This window comes from Nycticebus coucang, chromosome 3 (assembly GCF_027406575.1).
Source record: "Nycticebus coucang isolate mNycCou1 chromosome 3, mNycCou1.pri, whole genome shotgun sequence".
Classification (NCBI taxonomy): Eukaryota; Metazoa; Chordata; class Mammalia; order Primates; family Lorisidae; genus Nycticebus; species Nycticebus coucang.
In genome coordinates this window covers 158,111,823-158,129,130 of record NC_069782.1, presented here as the reverse complement: position 1 = coordinate 158,129,130, position 17,308 = coordinate 158,111,823, and the positions used below count along the sequence as shown (strand labels likewise).

Here is a 17,308-nt window from a genome sequence, read left to right as displayed (position 1 = left end):
TCCCAAGAATCATTAATCAAACCAGAACCAGCCAGATGTCCCATTATGTCCAGGCACATGCTCTGAACAACCAACTCAGGCCACACTGGGGCTCTACAGCCATGTGTCTGGATTTTGATCAAGAAGCTCCAACTCTGGCTGCTGCCCCCTGCAATCCATGTCACTTTCCCAAGATGCTGGCAAGTAAAAACTAACACTGTCTTCCTCGTCAGCAGCAGTGCCGACAAGGGGACTAACAGGAAAGGCAGAAAGCCAGGAACTACCAATGCCTAACGTTTGGGGATTAGGAGAGAGGGTCAAGGAGACAAAGCAGACCGGGCCCACTACAGACAAGGGCTTCTTATATACTCTTTATCCTTACCTTGAAAAACAGAAAGGTGGGGACAGAACTAATTTCATATTTTTCAGATACTTCTGGAACAGCTTCAGCTTCCAACTTTTAAAATAAAAAAGAATTCAAGCTTGATTATTAAAAAGTCCTTTTTCACAACTTCAATATGTAAATCAGTTTCACACCCATTATCCCTTTGAGTAGCTGGCATTTTAAAGAGTATGGTACAAAAGTTTATGACACATTTACATTTAAATGAGACTCACTGGGCTGGCATGTCATCCACTGAGTCTGCAGTGTCAAAACAGGTTCAGAGGTTTTTATTTTGTTGCACATTTCAAAAGATGCCTGGAGGCTGTGAATAAAATTTTTGGTGCACTAGTGACCTAGTAAATTTTCAATCATATGCAGCTACTACTATATTGAAATCCATAAATCACTGACCCCAGTTATGTCATGATTACAGTGCTTATTTTCTGCCCACAGCAATTCTTGCTGTTTGCTCTATTGACTAATTTCGAGAGGCAGTACATCATGACTGACAGCTGCAGCCTTCTGCAAATTATGAAGCAAAAAGGAGTATTTCTTCAATAAACTATTGATGTCTGATAAATTTTGCTTTTAACTCCTGCACGGCTGCTAGACACTGAACGTGTGTCTTGCTGGGTACTTGCCTCGGTTCTGTTCAAACATGTAAATGCCTTTTAAGTATGATGACCACACTGTGTTTGGTAATTTCTTGGAGGCCCCTCCACAAAGCAGGATGTGATAACCTGATACATGGATTTAAAACACATTTAATAATACAATTTCTAAATAATTAAAGCACAATTACTGTATGCTATTTATAAACAATATAGACTTATATTATCCTTATCAACAACAGACTGATAAAAACCAAGATGTGTCATTATACTCTCTCTCTCACACAGGACTGCCAATTTAATATGAACTTTTTGAAACCAATAAAAATCTGAATTCACATTAACCTGCAGGAAATAAAATTTACTGATAAATTATAGTGTTAAAAGTTTTTAAAATATACACACTGTATTTCTCCAGGAGTGAAAGCTCTCCTCCACTGGGCTGGGAACTCTGTTTTGTGTGGAGGTGTCCTGGCGGCTACGTCCACGGGACACAGCCGAGGGCGCAGCGGCCGTAGTCACGGGGCTTGCACTTGTCCCTTCCTTCTTACATATTGTTGGGTGCTCTTTTACCATCTTAATTTTTTTCTTGAAACACCCTTTTGCAACAATACTTTTAATTATTTCCAGTTTTTAAGAAGTATTTATATGACAATTGTATAAATTTTAAAATCAACCATCCCACAATCTGGAAAAAGGGCAAAAAGAAGATGAAGCAATCTGAGACGTTACTTAGAGCAGACTAAATTTTAGAAACATTTGTGCTATTTTCTTTCACATACACAATTTCACACTCAGACACCACAGCACCTTTCGGCTAACATCCACCGAGTGCCCACCAGGCTCTGGGCATCGTGCTGGGCTCATACCATCCCTCCCTTCAGACTGACTGGATTCCAACAGAAGAGTAACGCAAATTCCAAATCAGAAGCCAACACTAAGCAGAAACAAGGTAACATGGTCTCTAACCAGAACAAAACAGGTAGCAAAATTGGTCCTTAAAGTCATTCATACATGACTTAAGGACCAATGAAACATGAACATTTCCAGAAATCAATCCAGGGAAAATGCCTAGGAAACTACTTTCTTTCTACACCAAGAATCTATTTAAAAGTTCCTATGTCCTTTTAAAATCGTACTTCCTTTCATACTCTGCTGGTTTCCAGGAGGGACCTTTACTGGGGACTCTTCTGGGAGGTTAAGGACCTCTCACAATTCCTGCTGAAGCCAAGAATCACAACAGCCTCTCTTTCAGTCAGCTCCCAGAAGACAAATCCTTCATACACCCAGAAACAGCACAGGAAGGGGGGTACAATCTAAGGCAAAACAGTCTCCAGGACAACTTTTGCAGCACGAAATCCACTGGAAATGTTCATATTGGATCTAACACAACAGTTGAAACAATAAAAAATAGAAATACACAAGGACTGTTAAAGGATCTGCATTCATAAGAGCTCAAAGGTGATCAGTAACAGCTGTCTGTCATGAACAACCTACTCTCTGCCATAAATCACGAAGGCCCTTAACACAGAACGGCCTAGCCTACCTTCAAAAGGTACATAGCACGGTATCATCTCAACTTTGTAAGTGGTCAGATACAGAGATATGATGCTGAACTTCAGGTGTCCACCTGACTGAGTTAAGGGCTCTCCAAACAGCTGGTAAAGCATCATTTCCCCCCCCGAGGGTGTTTGGCATCTGAAGATTGGCATTTGAACCAGCTGACTGAGACGCGAAGATGCCCCTTCACCTAGTACAAGTGGGTACCATCCAACAGGCCGTGGGCCCAGACAGGACAACGGGTGCAGGAAAGGTGTAGCCACTCTCTCACTCACTGGCTCACTACTCTCTCCTGCCCTTGGACACCAGAACTCCAGGCTCTGCAGCTTTTGGACTCCAGGACTTGGACCAGTGGCCCCGTCAGCTTCTCAGGCCTCAGACTGAGAGTTACAGTATCTAGTCCCTTGGTTCTCAGACCTCCAGACTTAGACCAAGCTATGCCACCAGCTCCCTGGTCCCCACTGTGCAGACAGCAGATGGTGAGACTTCTCGACCTCCATGATCACGTAAGCCAACACCTGTAAGAAACCCTTTCCCATAGATCTTTATTTATCCTACTGGTTTTGTTTCTCTAGAGAACCCCAATTTAGGAGGTAACTTATAAAACACAGCTAGTAACACACAGAGCTGACAAACAAAGCCTAGTGTGTGAGTTTGACTACAAAACCTAAGCTTTTTCACTTTACCATGGTTAACATTTCCTACACTACAATTTAAAAAAAAAAAAAAGGATTACATTTCAAAGACAGGATTCATACATGACTTAAGGACCAATGAGACCTGAACATTTCCAGAAATCAATCCAGGGAAAATGCCTGGGAAACTACTTTCTTTCTACACCAAGAATCTCAAACTCTGGACCCTTCCCACGCAGCACACTCTGTCTATGAAGAAGGGTGAGAGAGGCTGGGAGGCACTGGTGAACCCACCTGACTTTAATGAGGAGGGATCACATGCACTAGCCTGACACCAATGGCTGAGGGCTGCAATTTATTCCAGACCAGACAGTGTTCTAAACGTGTTTCATGTGTGGACTCATTCAATCCTCACAGTAACAGGCACTATCACTGCACTCATCTTACTAAAGAAACTGGAACTTAAAGAGGTTGAGGAACTTGGCCTAGATTACTGCTGGAGTTGGAATGTGTGCCCCTCTGAAATCCGTATCTTGGAACTTAACCCCCAAGGTGATGGAGTTAAAGGGGCCTTTGGGAGATCTAAGGGCCACTGTGGAAGGGTTCAAGGGACTATCCAGTCCTCTTTGGGACCTTCCACTCCTCTGCCATGTGAGGACACACAAGGCACCATCTTGGGAGCAGAGCTTGAGCCCTTGTCAGACACTGATTCTGTTGGTGCCTAATTGTGGACTGCCCAGCCTAGGGAGTAAGCAAGAAATTTCTGTTGTTCATAAACTACTCAGCCTGAGGCATACTGTTACAGTAGCAGAAATGGGTGGTGACAATCACAGCCCTGTCGAGCAGGGAGAGAGGCAGGGTGGCTCCAGAGCTCAGCTCCTCTCCACGCTGCCACACGGCCATGTCAGCACATCCAGTGGCTACTGCTGTCCTCATGTGACTGACCCTTCAGTATCACCCAGTGACAGTTACCACACCATCCTTGCAAACCTGTTCTCTCTCCTTGTTCTCTTTTCCTCAGCCTCACTGCTGGGACGCAGGCACGCAGGCTTGTCTCAGGACCTGTTCTGAGCACTCTTCCTGGCTCATCTGCGTCTCTTCTCCTGGTGTGGTCCCATCTTATCTCACAGCTCTAAGTGACACTGCCGTGACAATGACTCCATGGTGCCCCAGCCTAGCTCTCCCCTTGCCTCTGGACTACATACTCAACATTTACAGGTGAAGCTTCCACAAAACCTCCTCCTTCCCAAGGCATCTCTAGCTCACAAAATCCATCTAGTTGCTCAAATCAAAAAGGAGAACCTTGATTAATCCATTTCTCTCACCTCCCACATCCAATTCACCAACAGGTTTACTGGGCTCTGCTCCCAGACAGATGCCGACTCAGACTATGGCATCGAGTCACCTCCCAGGTGGCCTAGGGAAAGAGCCACCCAGCCTCCCTGCTTCTACTCTGCACCCTCCCCCTTCAAACCGTTCTTCACCCAGCAGCCACAGAAAATGATGTAAGACAAAATTTTACAAAGAGGTAGCTGATACATAGAGAATATTTTGTAAATATTTTGTAATGAGTACTCTGTAAGGTACACTTAGCTACAATTTTCCCTGGGTATGGAGACTTCAGGGGTGAATTTGGGGACACGCTGTATAAATCCCACCAGCCTGCTGGCTGGCAGGTCTGACTTGAGAATGTCCGCACTAAACTGCGTTATGTAGCACAGTAAGCACCACTTCCCAGTGCAAGTGGAGCTGGGGAGACCAGCCTGAGGGGCAGAAGCCACCTGAAAACACAGTAAGGTAAAGATCCCTATCTCAGGTATCACACTATCAGGAGGCCACCAAAACAGGAATGAAATGACAATACAGACAAAAGCACAGAATATTTCCTAACTGGCCAACCAGTGACACAGACTAAGTCCAGATACACAAAAAAAAACAAGCCACAAAAAATAAAGGCGAAAGATTTAACACAAAATGGGCGGGATCTGGATCTCGGATAGAACCAGATGCAGGCGCCCAGGCTTTTCATTACCCGCAGAGCCTCGCACTCCCCTCTTCCTCCCACCCCTTCTGCCAGACGCTGTCTTCTGAAAGACTCTACCAAACAAAGGATAAATGTGTACTTCCATTTTTGGCAAAGACACAAACAACATCAGTATGAGAAAGAGCACTAACAAAATGAAAAGCAGAGAAAGACACACGACATTTTAACTAGGCTGACCATGGCAGCTCACGCCTGTAATCCCATGACTCTGGGAGACCAAGGCGCGTAGATTGCATGAGCTCATGAGTTCAAGATCAGCCTGTGCAAGACTGAGACCCTGTCTCTATAAAAAAAAAAAAAAAAAAAAAGTCAGGCGTGTGGCGGGCACCTGTAGTCCCAGCTACTCGGGAGGCTGAGGCAGAAGGATCAACTAAGCCCAAGAGTTTGAGGTTGCTGTGAGCTATGACGCCATGGTACTCTTACTAAGGAAAACAAGATAAGACTCTGTCACAAAAAAAAAAAATTTAAGTAACAATTTTTCTTTTTTTGAGACAGTCTCGCTATGTCACCCTCAGTAGAGTGCCGTAGCCTCACAGCTAACAGCAACCTCAAACTCTTAGGCTTATGAGATTCTCTTGCCTCAGCCTCCCAAGTAGCTGAGACTACCTACAGGTGCCTGCCACAATGCCCAGCTATTTTTTTGCTACAGTTGTCACTGTTGTTTAGCAAGCCTGGGCTGGGTTCGAACCTGCCACCATTGGTGCATGTGGCCAGTGCCATAACCACTGTGCTACGGGCACCAAGCCCTAGCTATTTAATATTATTCTGAACAAATAATAAGGTTTCTTTCTTTCTTTCTTTTTTTTTTTTTGAGACAGAGCCCCAAGCTGTCACCCTGAGTAGAGTGCCGTGGCATCACAGCTCACAGCAACCTCCAACTCCAGGGCCAAAGTGATTCTCCTGCCTCAGCCTCCCAAGTAGCTGGGACTACAGGCACCCACCACAACGCCCGGCTATTTTTTGATTGCAGCTGTCATTGTTGTTTGGCGGGCTTGAGCTGGATTTGAACCCACCAGCTCAGGTGTATGTGGCTGGCGCCTTAGCCACTTGAGCCATAGGCGCCGAGCCAATAAGGTTTCTTTCTTTCTTTTTTTTTGAGTTTTGTCGCCCTAAGTAAGTGCCAGGCATCATAGCTCACAGCAACCTCAAACTCTTGGGCTCAAGCCTCAGCCTCCCCAGTAGCTGGGACTACAGGCGCCTACCACAAAGCCCAGCTATTTTTAGAGATGGCGTCTCACTCTGGCTCATGCTGGTCTCAAACCTGTGAGCTCAGGCAATCCACCAGCCTCGGCCTCCCACAGTGCTGGGATTACAGGCGTGAGCCACCGCTCCCAGCCTACCAAATATAAGGTTTCTGTAAGAATTTTAGTGCATCTTAGAATGGGTACAGGCAAAACTTACTAAATGCAGAATACAAATGCCTACATACAGCAACTAAGAAAATGCCATGAAGGCTACGTTGAACAGTTTGATGAGAATATTTCAGATTGTATATGAAACCAGCACATTGTACCCCTTGATTGCACTAATGTACACAGCTATGATTTAACAATAAAAATAAATAAATTAAAAAAAAAGAATTTTAGTGAAAGCCTTAGGACGAGCCCTAAACCCTCAGGATCCAGTTAGATGTGGCAGTGATTCAGGTAAGTGGAACTTATCATAAACAAGGCACCCAGAAGGAGTATGAAAACACTTCATAACCACATCGTGTGTACAGTGAATGAGGGACTCAGACATAATAAACGTGACGACTTTGCCTTTCAGCATTCCATTCCAATCAGAACAGATCTGAAAATGCGTCAGCAACTTTTCTAAGGTGGTATTTTACCACCTCCTACCAAATAAGAAATTATTTACAGTCAAAAAAACCTTACAATCAGTTAAAAACATCTAATTTAAGTTCACTTATTTAAATGATTTTTTCCCAGTCACAAAAACAGCCTAACCTCTTTATTTTACAAGTTAAAAATGCCAAATTATTGCATCATTTTAAAAAAGACTAAGATATTAAAAGATACAGATACACGGCAAGAGTAACAGAATACTAGTTCCACACTCTAGAAATTTCCAAAAGCTCCCAATAGCAAATGAACTGCATGCCTCTCTTAGAAGAGCCAACAGTCTCTCAAATATTTTACCATTTGCTCACCATCGCTCAGTGAGTGACTTTTAATTATCTACCCTATAACATCCAAGTAAATTACCTTTGCCCTTGATAAAGTCTAATGAAAGAAAAGCTAGGCCACAGAGTGAATTTCTGGAAAGTGATTACTCCTGGAAGTGTGACCAGCCTAGCCCTGTTGGTGTCCCAACAAACGCCAGGTGCAGTCAGGCTCCAGTACCCCCACAACCTGACAGCGCTAAGGCTTCTCCAACCCCTAGCACACTGAGACACCTAAGCCCTCCAACAACTTAAAATCTCACTGCCAAGTCTGGTACCAATGTGAGAAGTAATTCTATAATCACTCTAAATAAATCATTCAGATGGCAGCTAAGAACAATGTGTTATCTAAACCAGTAACATTATCCACACAAAAGCAGACTCAGGACAATTACCATCATCGTGATTAATCTTATGATTGAAATGTTTAATCATTCATTTCACTTGTAATCATTATCTTTTATCACTGACCAAACATGCAGTTTTAATGTCCCCTTGTATTATTTATATTGGACATTTTAGGGTTACATTCTAAGGTTACATAACACATTTTATTGGAATTTTAAATAAGTCCTTGAATTTTAAAAAGCTAACTATTATATTCATATATGCTCTATCTGCATAAAGAAACACTGCAAGGATTCATACAAAATTAATGCATGTGGTTACTTATGGGGTGAGACAATAGGGCTGGCAGGGAAGGAGTGGGCAAGCCTTGTCAACGTACACCTTTCTGTGCTGTTTGGGTTTTTGAACCATCTGAGTATAATACCTACTCAAAGCGAACTTATCTATGCAGAAGTTTTCTGAAAATGTTACCACCTACCATACAAATGAATTAGCCTATCAGGATTCTGTGCTTTCAGTTTACATACAAAGAGGCATACAGACAAGCTAAAGTTAGTTTTGACCCCATCCCATATATGGGTATACTGGCCAACATGTAGTCTGAACTCAAAAATTCTGATTTTGAAACAAGACTTTGGGTTTTGTTAGTTTTTAAATCCTAAGAATTCAAGGTTTTGAAGACAAGACGTGCCTCCTTTCCCCATAACTCATGTCTAAAACTCTCAACACACACTTTGTCCCTGCTGCCTAAGCCAGCACAAAGTCCCAAATGACAACTCCAACGCGTTAAACCTCTCGAGCTGACCCCTGAGCAGGACTATCACTTTCCCGGTGCCCATCCATGCAGCAGACACCAGAAAGGAGGAACACACGGAACCAGAGCAAAAAACAAAGGAGGCTCCGCCCCCTCCATCCTAATGGGGTTAGAAATTCTCCCAGCTCCTCCCAGGGGTCTGTATGCACCAAAGCCAAGACAGCAGCTGCCTCCTGCTCCCCAGCAACCTTCACATACCCTTTCTTGGATCATTCTCCACATCAGATATAGCTTTTCAATGACACAAGTTTCTATTTTAATAAGTCTCTATCTTAGTTATCTTAAAACCACCATTCCCAGGCAGCACCTGTGGCTCAGTGAGTGGGGTGCCAGCCCCATATGCCAAGGGTGGCAGGTTCAGATCCGGCCCCGGCCAAACTGCAACAAAGAAATGTAGCCAGGCGTTGCGGCAGGCACCTGTAGTCCCAGCTACTCGGGAAGCTGAGGCAGGAGAATCGCCTAGGCCCAGGAGTTGGAGGTTGCTGTGAGCTGTGTGATGCCACAGCACTCTACCCAGGGTGATTAAGTGAGACTCTACAAAAAAAAAAAAACCACCATTCCCCATGGTGAGCCATCTAGTCTGCTCCTACTCTCCAGCACCCGTGCTGCAGCCCCTCAACACCTGGCACTCATGTCCCCAGAAACAGGTGAGGGAAAGTGTGCCTAACAAATGCAAAATCGGTTTAAGATTCTTAAGCATAAACTACTGCAAAATGAGAACACAACACCACTTATAAATATTTGGAATTCCACATCACACCCCCTTTAATTAGTTAATAAAATCTAGTCTAACCTGTAAGTCAGAATGAATTCATAAAAGACATGATACTGAAAATGTGATACCTTCACAAACGAAACTTGAGGGTGCTCTTTAGCTAACTCTGCCATCACATCATTCATCTGCGTACACTGAGGAGCCCAGGGTGCCCAGAAATGGACCACAAGGAGGGACCTGTAAATCAAAACAATGCATTTTTAAAAATTATACTAACTTCATAATAATATATATAAAATGAACTTTACATTGCTGATAACATATTTTCCCACCTGGAAAACTAATAGCAGGTGAGCACAGCTGCTAGAGGAAACTGCCTTTTAACCTGCAAGGCAGAGTCTCACCTCAAAACACAGGGGAAAGTTTCCCCTCACAATGGTAACAAACCCGTCAAGTCAAGTTCTTGGAGGCACTTGGGCCACAAAAATACTTATTCAAAGAAAATAATAAAATCTTTTTTTTCTTTTTGTAGAGACAGAGTCTCACTTTATGGCCCTCGGTACAGTGCCGTGGCCTCACACAGTTCACAGCAACCTCCAACTCCTGGGCTTAAGCGATTCTCTTGCCTCAGCCTCCCGAGCAGCTGGGACTACAGGAGCCCGCCACAACGCCCGGCTATTTTTTGGTTGCAGTTTGGCAGGGGCCGGGTTTGAACCCGCCACCCTTGGTATATGGGGCCGGCGCCTTACCGACTGAGCCACAGGCGCCGCCCAGAAAATAATAAAATCTTAATGGGAGAAATAAAATATATGAGCGCTACCCTCTCCCAGCTGGAAAAACTTGGTGAAATAAACTATTCCTAATTAAAATCTTCTAGATATTTTTCTACAGATTAGAACCCATGTGATAAAATAAATATGAGCCTACCAAAGAATATTAATAAAGCAATAGTGACAGACTCAATTTTTGTTAAATATTTAATTCATACAAAAGAATATTTATATCATGTGTAAGGTGTAAAAAATAACAATAAAATGAGTATCTATGCACTTATCACCCAGCTAAAGAAATAGAAAACTTCTACTACTGTCTTGGAGGCCCCCACACCAAAGACCCTGCCCTTCCCTAATCTCTTCATGGACAACCCAGCCCTCCATTTTTTGTTCATCACTCCCTTACTTTTGTTTTCCATGAGTGCAACTAACCCTAAACAACATTTCATTCTGCACATTTTTAAAATTATACAAATGAAATAGAGAAAAACAATTACACTAACTTTGGAAATAAACAAATACTGATATATATTGCATTCTATTACCCAAAAAAAAACTTTAAAAGAACTGCCTGAATTTTTTGTAGTGTTAGAATTTTGTTGTATTCAACACTGAAACAGAAGAACACTCTACAGGAGTCTTCAGGTTGCAGAGTAATTTTCAAGTTAATGATATTTCCTGAGTCAAGATTTAGCCCTTACAAAGTGGTTCTGAATATTCATCCTCCTCACTTTATAGGTATATAAACCAACTATACTTTCGGACCCTTGAGGAAAGTAGAAACTAAATTTGTGCATTAAAGGCACATTGTGAAAAATGGCTATGGATACATTATTACCATTAACATCAGTGTTTACTTTTATTTATTTATTTTTTTTTTTTTTTTTGTAGAGACAGAGTCTCACTTTACCACCCTCGGTAGAGTGCCATGATGTCACAGGACTCACGGCAACCTCTAGCTCTTGGGCTTAGGCGATTCCCTTGCCTCAGCCTCCCAAGTAGCTGGGACTACAGGCACCTGCCACAAAGCCCAGCTATTTTTTTTTTTTGGTTGCAGTTCAGCCAGGGCTGGGTTTGAACCCGCCATCCTCGGTATATGGGGCCAGCGCCCTACTCACTGAGCCACAGGCGCCACCCTACTTTTTTTTTTGATTGAGACACAGTCTCGCTTTGTCACCCTCTGTAGAGTGCCCTAGTGTCATAACTCACAGCAACCTCAAACTCTTGGGCTCAAGCAATCCTCTTGCCTCAGCCTCCCTAATAGCTGGGACTACAGGTGCCCGCCACAATGCCCAGCTATTTTTTTGGTTTAGCAGGCCTGCGCTGGGTTCAAACCCACCAGCCCCAGTGCATGTAGCCGGTACCCTAAACACTGAGATACAAGCACCCAGCCAGTGTTTACTTTTTAAACACGGTATTGTCAGAAAGAGGCATGCTCATGCTTGCAACCACAGAAAGCATGATAAAATGTTGAAACAGCAGGCTGGGGACATGGTGGCTCATGCCTATAATCCCAGTACTCTGGGAGGCCCAGGTGGGTGGACTGTCTGAGCTCACAGGTTTGAGAGCAGCCTGAGTGGAAGCAAGACCATGTCTCTTAAAAAACCATATATCTTAAAAAAAAAAAAAAAATATATATATATATATATATATAGCTGGGTGCTGCAGCGGATGCCTGTAATTCCAGTTACTTGGGAGGTTGGGGCAAGAGAATCATTTGAGCCCAGGAGTTTGAGGTTGCTGTGAGCCATGATGCCACAGCACTTTACTGAGAACAACAAAGTGAGACTGTCTCAAAAAATAAATAAATAAATGTCAAAAGAGAAGACACCCAAGAAGAAGCTGGGCAGCGGGGGGTTGTCTGCTGTTTACATGGACACACTTGTTTATCTTTTATCTTGTTTGTATTATACTGCAAAAGACTGGCCAAACATTTGCTTTAAGTATGAACAGAATGAATAGAGGAATAATACTGTTGACTGAAGTCTTAGGAATCTCAAAGTATATCTACATTATTTTCATACAAAATGACGTTAGCAAAGATAACTCTAAGTCTATTTCACATCCAACTGAAAAATGCTTCAGCTTCATAGAATTCTGTTCAAATACCCCCTCCTTAAAAAAAATCTGAAAATCTGGGGGGGAAGTTACACGGAGAAAAGAAATAAGACAACTAACCTGTGGGTAAGGATCAATGAACTGTATAAACCAATTAAAATTCCAGGTGGGAGCAGAGCCAGCCTCCTGCAAAGTGACAGGAAAGCAAAGGCAAACACTGATTAAGCCTCAGAGTAAGTGAAGGGGAAGGATTTGGTGACAGAGAGGCACAGTCTAGAGCTGACTCCAAGTTCTAGCTTCAAAATTGAGGGCTCATGGCGGCAGTAGCCTGGAATCATAGTGGGGAAGCTGCCAACTCAAGAGGAAGGTTTGTCTAAAGGGCTGGTAGTCGGATGGTAGTCGGAGCTCATGAGAGAAGTCTCCACAAATATTCAGATTTAAGAATCAAGGGTCAACAGTACCAGCACCGCTGCGGCAGGATACAGCAGAGACCCAGGTCAGCACCCCTGGAGCTCACCAACACCAAGGGGCACAGATGGAGAAGGAACTCATGTCATGAAGCAGAAAAGGGGTCCTGCGAGGTACAAGAAGGTTCCTGGGCCTCCCAGAAGTCAAGAGAAAAGAAGGAAGGAGTGACTGTCCCCCACTGCAGCAGGGAGGGGCTGTGATCAGGAGTGAGGGTAACCTCAGTGGAAGGGCAGGAGGACGGCGGAAGAGGAGGACCTAGAGATCTTCCAAGAGATCCGTGTGGGTAGAAGAAAAGGCGGCATCAAGGTGTGGGCTTTTTAATACAAGAAAACATTCACAGGTTTACACTGTAAGAGGCAGTGCAAAAGGGGGGACGGACCCTGAAGACTGACACAGCTGAGGATGCCAGGTCTCAAGAGGCAGGAGAAGGGGCATCGGGAGCACAGAGGACCTCACCTAGCAGAAGGCGGCGGTCTCCTCTGATTCAGAAGCAAAGGAATGAAGAATGGGGAAGGCAGGCCAGGAGTGGTGGCTCATGCCTATAATTCCAGCATTAAGGGAGCCTGAGTCCGGTGGGTCACCTGAGCTCAGGAGTTCCAGACCAGCCTGAGCAAGAGCAAGATCCTATTGCTAAAAACAGTAAAATTAGCCAGGTGTTACGGCACCTGTAGTCCCAGCTACTCGTGAGGCTGAGACAAGAAGATCAACCGAGCCAAAGAGTTTGAAGCTGCTGTGAGCTGTGACAGCACAGCACTCTACCCAGGGTGACAGAGTGAGACTGTCAACACATGGATGGAGCTAGAACATATTCCTCTTAGTAAAGCATCTCAAGAATGGAAGAAAAAGTACCCAATGTACTCAGCCCTACTATGAAACTGATTAATGGCTTTCGTATGAAAGCTATAACCCAGTTATAACCTAAGAATATGGGGAAGGGGGAGAGGGAGGGAGGGAGGGGGGAGGACAGAGGGAAGGTGATTGGTGGGATTACACCTGTGGTGCATCTTACAAGGGTACATGTGAAACTTAGTAAATGTAGAATGTAAATGTCTTAACACAATAACTAAGAAAATGCCAGGAAGGCTATGTTAACCAGTGTGATGACAATGTGTCAAACGGTCCATAAAACCAGCGTATGGTGCCCCATGATCGCATTAATGTACACAGCTATGATTTAATAATAAAAATAAATAAATAAAAAATAAAACATTAAGGGTTAAGGCTACAAATAAACAAATGGGAGGGAGAGGACTCAGGGAAATGTGTTTTAAGTCCTGTTTTCTCTCAGATAGGCAGAGGGTCATTTGATGAAATAAAAGAAAAAGGAGGACAGAAACCACCTGTAGGACTAAGAAGAAAGTGCTGCCCAGGGGCACACAAAAAGGAAAGCAGGTAGCTCCAATGGAAGACTCACCTAAGGCAGGAAAGGACTCACGGTAGGACGCCCCTCAACAGTTACAATGTGTATCTGTCGGAACTCAGCAGCTCCAGCAGATGAGCAGAGGGCTGAGTCTACAGCACACACCACCCTGCGTCTCCTCCTCCTCCTGGGCATTCAGCTACGCTACCTTTTTAGTCCTTAAGAGTTGTTTGGAGCCCTGACACTGAGTTCTGGCAACAGCCTGACCCCTCAAAACCCTTCCTCAGGAGCCTCTTGCCTATGCTAGACTTGCTCTAGTGATGCAGAGGGCTTCGGAAGTGTCCACTCTTACCTATGCTAGACTTGCTCTAGTGATGCAGAGGGCTGCGGAAGTGTCCACTCTGACTTGCTCTAGTGATGCAGAGGGCTGTAGAAGTGTCCACTCTTACCTATGCTAGACTTGCGCTAGTGATGCAGAGGGCTGCGGAAGCGTCCACTCTTACCTATGCTAGACTTGCGCTAGTGATGCAGAGGGCTGCGGAAGCGTCCACTCTTACCTATGCTAGACTTGCTCTAGTGATGCAGAGGGCTGCGGAAGTGTCCACTCTTACCTATGCTAGACTTGCGCTAGTGATGCAGAGGGCTGCGGAAGTGTCCACTCTTACCTATGCTAGACTTGCGCTAGTGATGCAGAGGGCTGCGGAAGTGTCCACTCTTACCTATGCTAGACTTGCTCTAGTGATGCAGAGGGCTGCGGAAGTGTCCACTCTTGCCTATGCTAGACTTGCTCTAGTGATGCAGAGGGCTGCGGAAGTGTCCACTCTTACCTATGCTAGACTTGCGCTAGTGATGCAGAGGGCTGCGAAGTGTCCACTCTTACCTATGCTAGACTTGCTCTAGTGATGCAGAGGGCTGCGGAAGTGTCCACTCTTACCTATGCTAGACTTGCGCTAGTGATGCAGAGGGCTGCGGAACTGTCCACTCTTGCCTATGCTGGACTTGTGCTAGTGATGCAGAGGGCTGCGGAAGTGTCCACTCTTGCCTATACTAGACTTGCGCTAGTGATGCAGAGGGCTGCGGAAGTGTCAAGTCCCGAGGACAGTGCGGACAGGAGCTCCACAAAGGCCTTGGGCTGGGCGAGCGCTCACAGTGACTTTATCCACCATAACCCCGAACCAGGAAGAGCCCTGACATCCACCAATGGGAGAATGTGCTGCACATTCCCACAATGGAACCCAAGTCAACCAACTGTGGACACGCACAGCAGGCGGATGGGCCTCCAAAACAGCTGAGCAAAAGTCGCCAGGCACAAAGGTGTCCTGGACCATCAAGACACAGCAGTGGTGGGCAAGGGCGACAACTTCCTGGGGCTCTCTTGCTTTGCAGGGTGGTTCCTGGTGTGTGCAGATTCACCACATCTGACTATTCAAATCTGGCATTTTATTATTGTAATACCGCCATTGTTTTTAAAGATGGGATACCACTTTTCACCAAATTCATAAAGGATTGTTTAAATCTTCATATTCAATGATTAAAAAGGATGGTGGAAAAAAAAATAAAAAAGGATGGTGGAAGCACTTTCATATCCCTGCAAATAAAAATTAAATTGGGACCTTTCAGAAATTTCTTAAACATATGTAAATATCTATCCTAATGAAGTAATTAACGAGGCAAAGATTTATATGTGTGGATAGTTTCTCATTATTTTACATAAATAACTAAAAAAACTAAAGCTCAACAATATAGTTTTTCAATGGTCAGAACAAAACATTAGAAAACCATTAAAAATCAAATTTTCAAAGAATTTTAATGCTATGGGAAAAGGCCCACAATATGATTAGTTTTAAAAATTGAAATAAGTTACCAAACTTCATAACAGTATACCCACAATATGATTAGTTTTAAAAAATTGAAATAAGTTACCAAACTTCATAACAGTATGCCCACAATATGATTAGTTTTAAAAAATTGAAATAAGTTACCAAACTTCATAACAGTAATAAGTTACCAAACTTCATAACAGAAAGAAAAGAAAAAAAAGTTGCACGTAGAACCTGAATTCAAGTTTCCATTCCATGATTACCAACATAGCTTTGAAGAGTAATTTAACTTCCACATGTGTGAAACACCAATACCTAACACTCTGGGATGTTGGGAAGATCAAACAAAAATACCTAAGTGCTTTGAAAACATTAAAGCATGATATTAATTTTAGTACTTATTTTAATGTTCTCCTATTTAGATGCTTAACTTTCATTTTTCAACTAAGCACACAAGGCCCAACATTATAAGGCAAGACTATATCTGGAAACAAATAAAAATGTCATGTACATGGCATGGATTACATGTAAGTGGTGTACTATTTGAAAAAAACATTTAGAGAAAGACCAGTGATTTTAGGCAATGTAATACACCTTGATTCTTCATCAGTAAAATAATTAGTGCTCAATAAATAGTTGTTTTTCTTTCATTATAGTATTCTGCTACCAGAGTTATTCATCTGCAGATAACACTAGCTACCATTTATTAAACACATCACATCTAAACCCCTGAACAGCTCTGCAAATGAATATGTATATCCCCACTTTACGGACCAGCTGTAGTTTCAATAACTTAACATCTGATTAGATGACTTAAGGAAAAGTTTCAATTTATGTCAAATTTTAAAATTGAGAAGCAATGATTTGTAAAGTAGATTTAAAATAACTATATCAACACAAGCATTAAAATTAAATATTCATAAAAGTTTCTGTTTTCACAAAAAAGCCAGAGAATTGCTCCTCCACACACCACACATCATCTCCCATATGCCCATTTAAACTAGTCACTAAGAAAAGGCTGTATTGGGGTGGCGCCTGTGGCTCAAGGAGTAGGGTGCCAGTCCCATATGCCGGAGGTGGTGGGTTCAAACCCAGCCCCGGCCAAAAACACACACACACACACACACACACACAAAAAAAAAAAGAAAAGAAAAGGCTGTATTGTTTTCTGGGTCATTTCAAAGTGAGTCAGACCAGGGGCAAGAATATATCCAAATGTTATTTACGTTTAAACATTTTACCCACTGCCATAGTTTAAGGACTGTTTAAAACATGAAGCATAAAAACTGAAATGTGAATCACACATGCAAGTCTTTTCAAGTTCAAAACATTTGTTTAGCACAATGCACACAAACTCTGTTCATTTCTATGGCCACATCTGCTGAGCTCTGAAATCATGCTGCCTGAGGATGCCTTGGATGAATTAGAACCCAGGTTCCATCAAGAGGTAAACATCATCCCTTCGCTCCTCATTTAAAACAATTTCCCAGTTAACCTAAAATGCCAAAAGAGCTGTTTTAATTAACCCTTTTAACTTCATCACCTCCACAAAGCATTGCTAACCAGAAGTCAGG

At 43.3% G+C, this 17,308-nt stretch overlaps 1 protein-coding gene across 4 annotated transcripts in view; it reads right to left on the bottom strand.

Moving 5' to 3' along the window:
* The window catches only part of GLRX3 (glutaredoxin 3), a 162,007-nt gene that overhangs the window by 16,238 nt on the left and 128,461 nt on the right, over positions 1-17,308 (bottom strand). For all 4 annotated transcript variants that reach the window (XM_053584314.1, XM_053584316.1, XM_053584312.1 and 1 more), the window contains 2 exons: positions 9,384-9,492; positions 362-436 (listed from right to left, as the gene is read on the bottom strand). In XM_053584314.1, coding sequence (XP_053440289.1) covers positions 362-436; positions 9,384-9,440 — 132 coding nt within the window. In that variant the 5' untranslated portion in view covers positions 9,441-9,492. The remainder of the gene's footprint in view (positions 1-361; positions 437-9,383; positions 9,493-17,308) is intronic.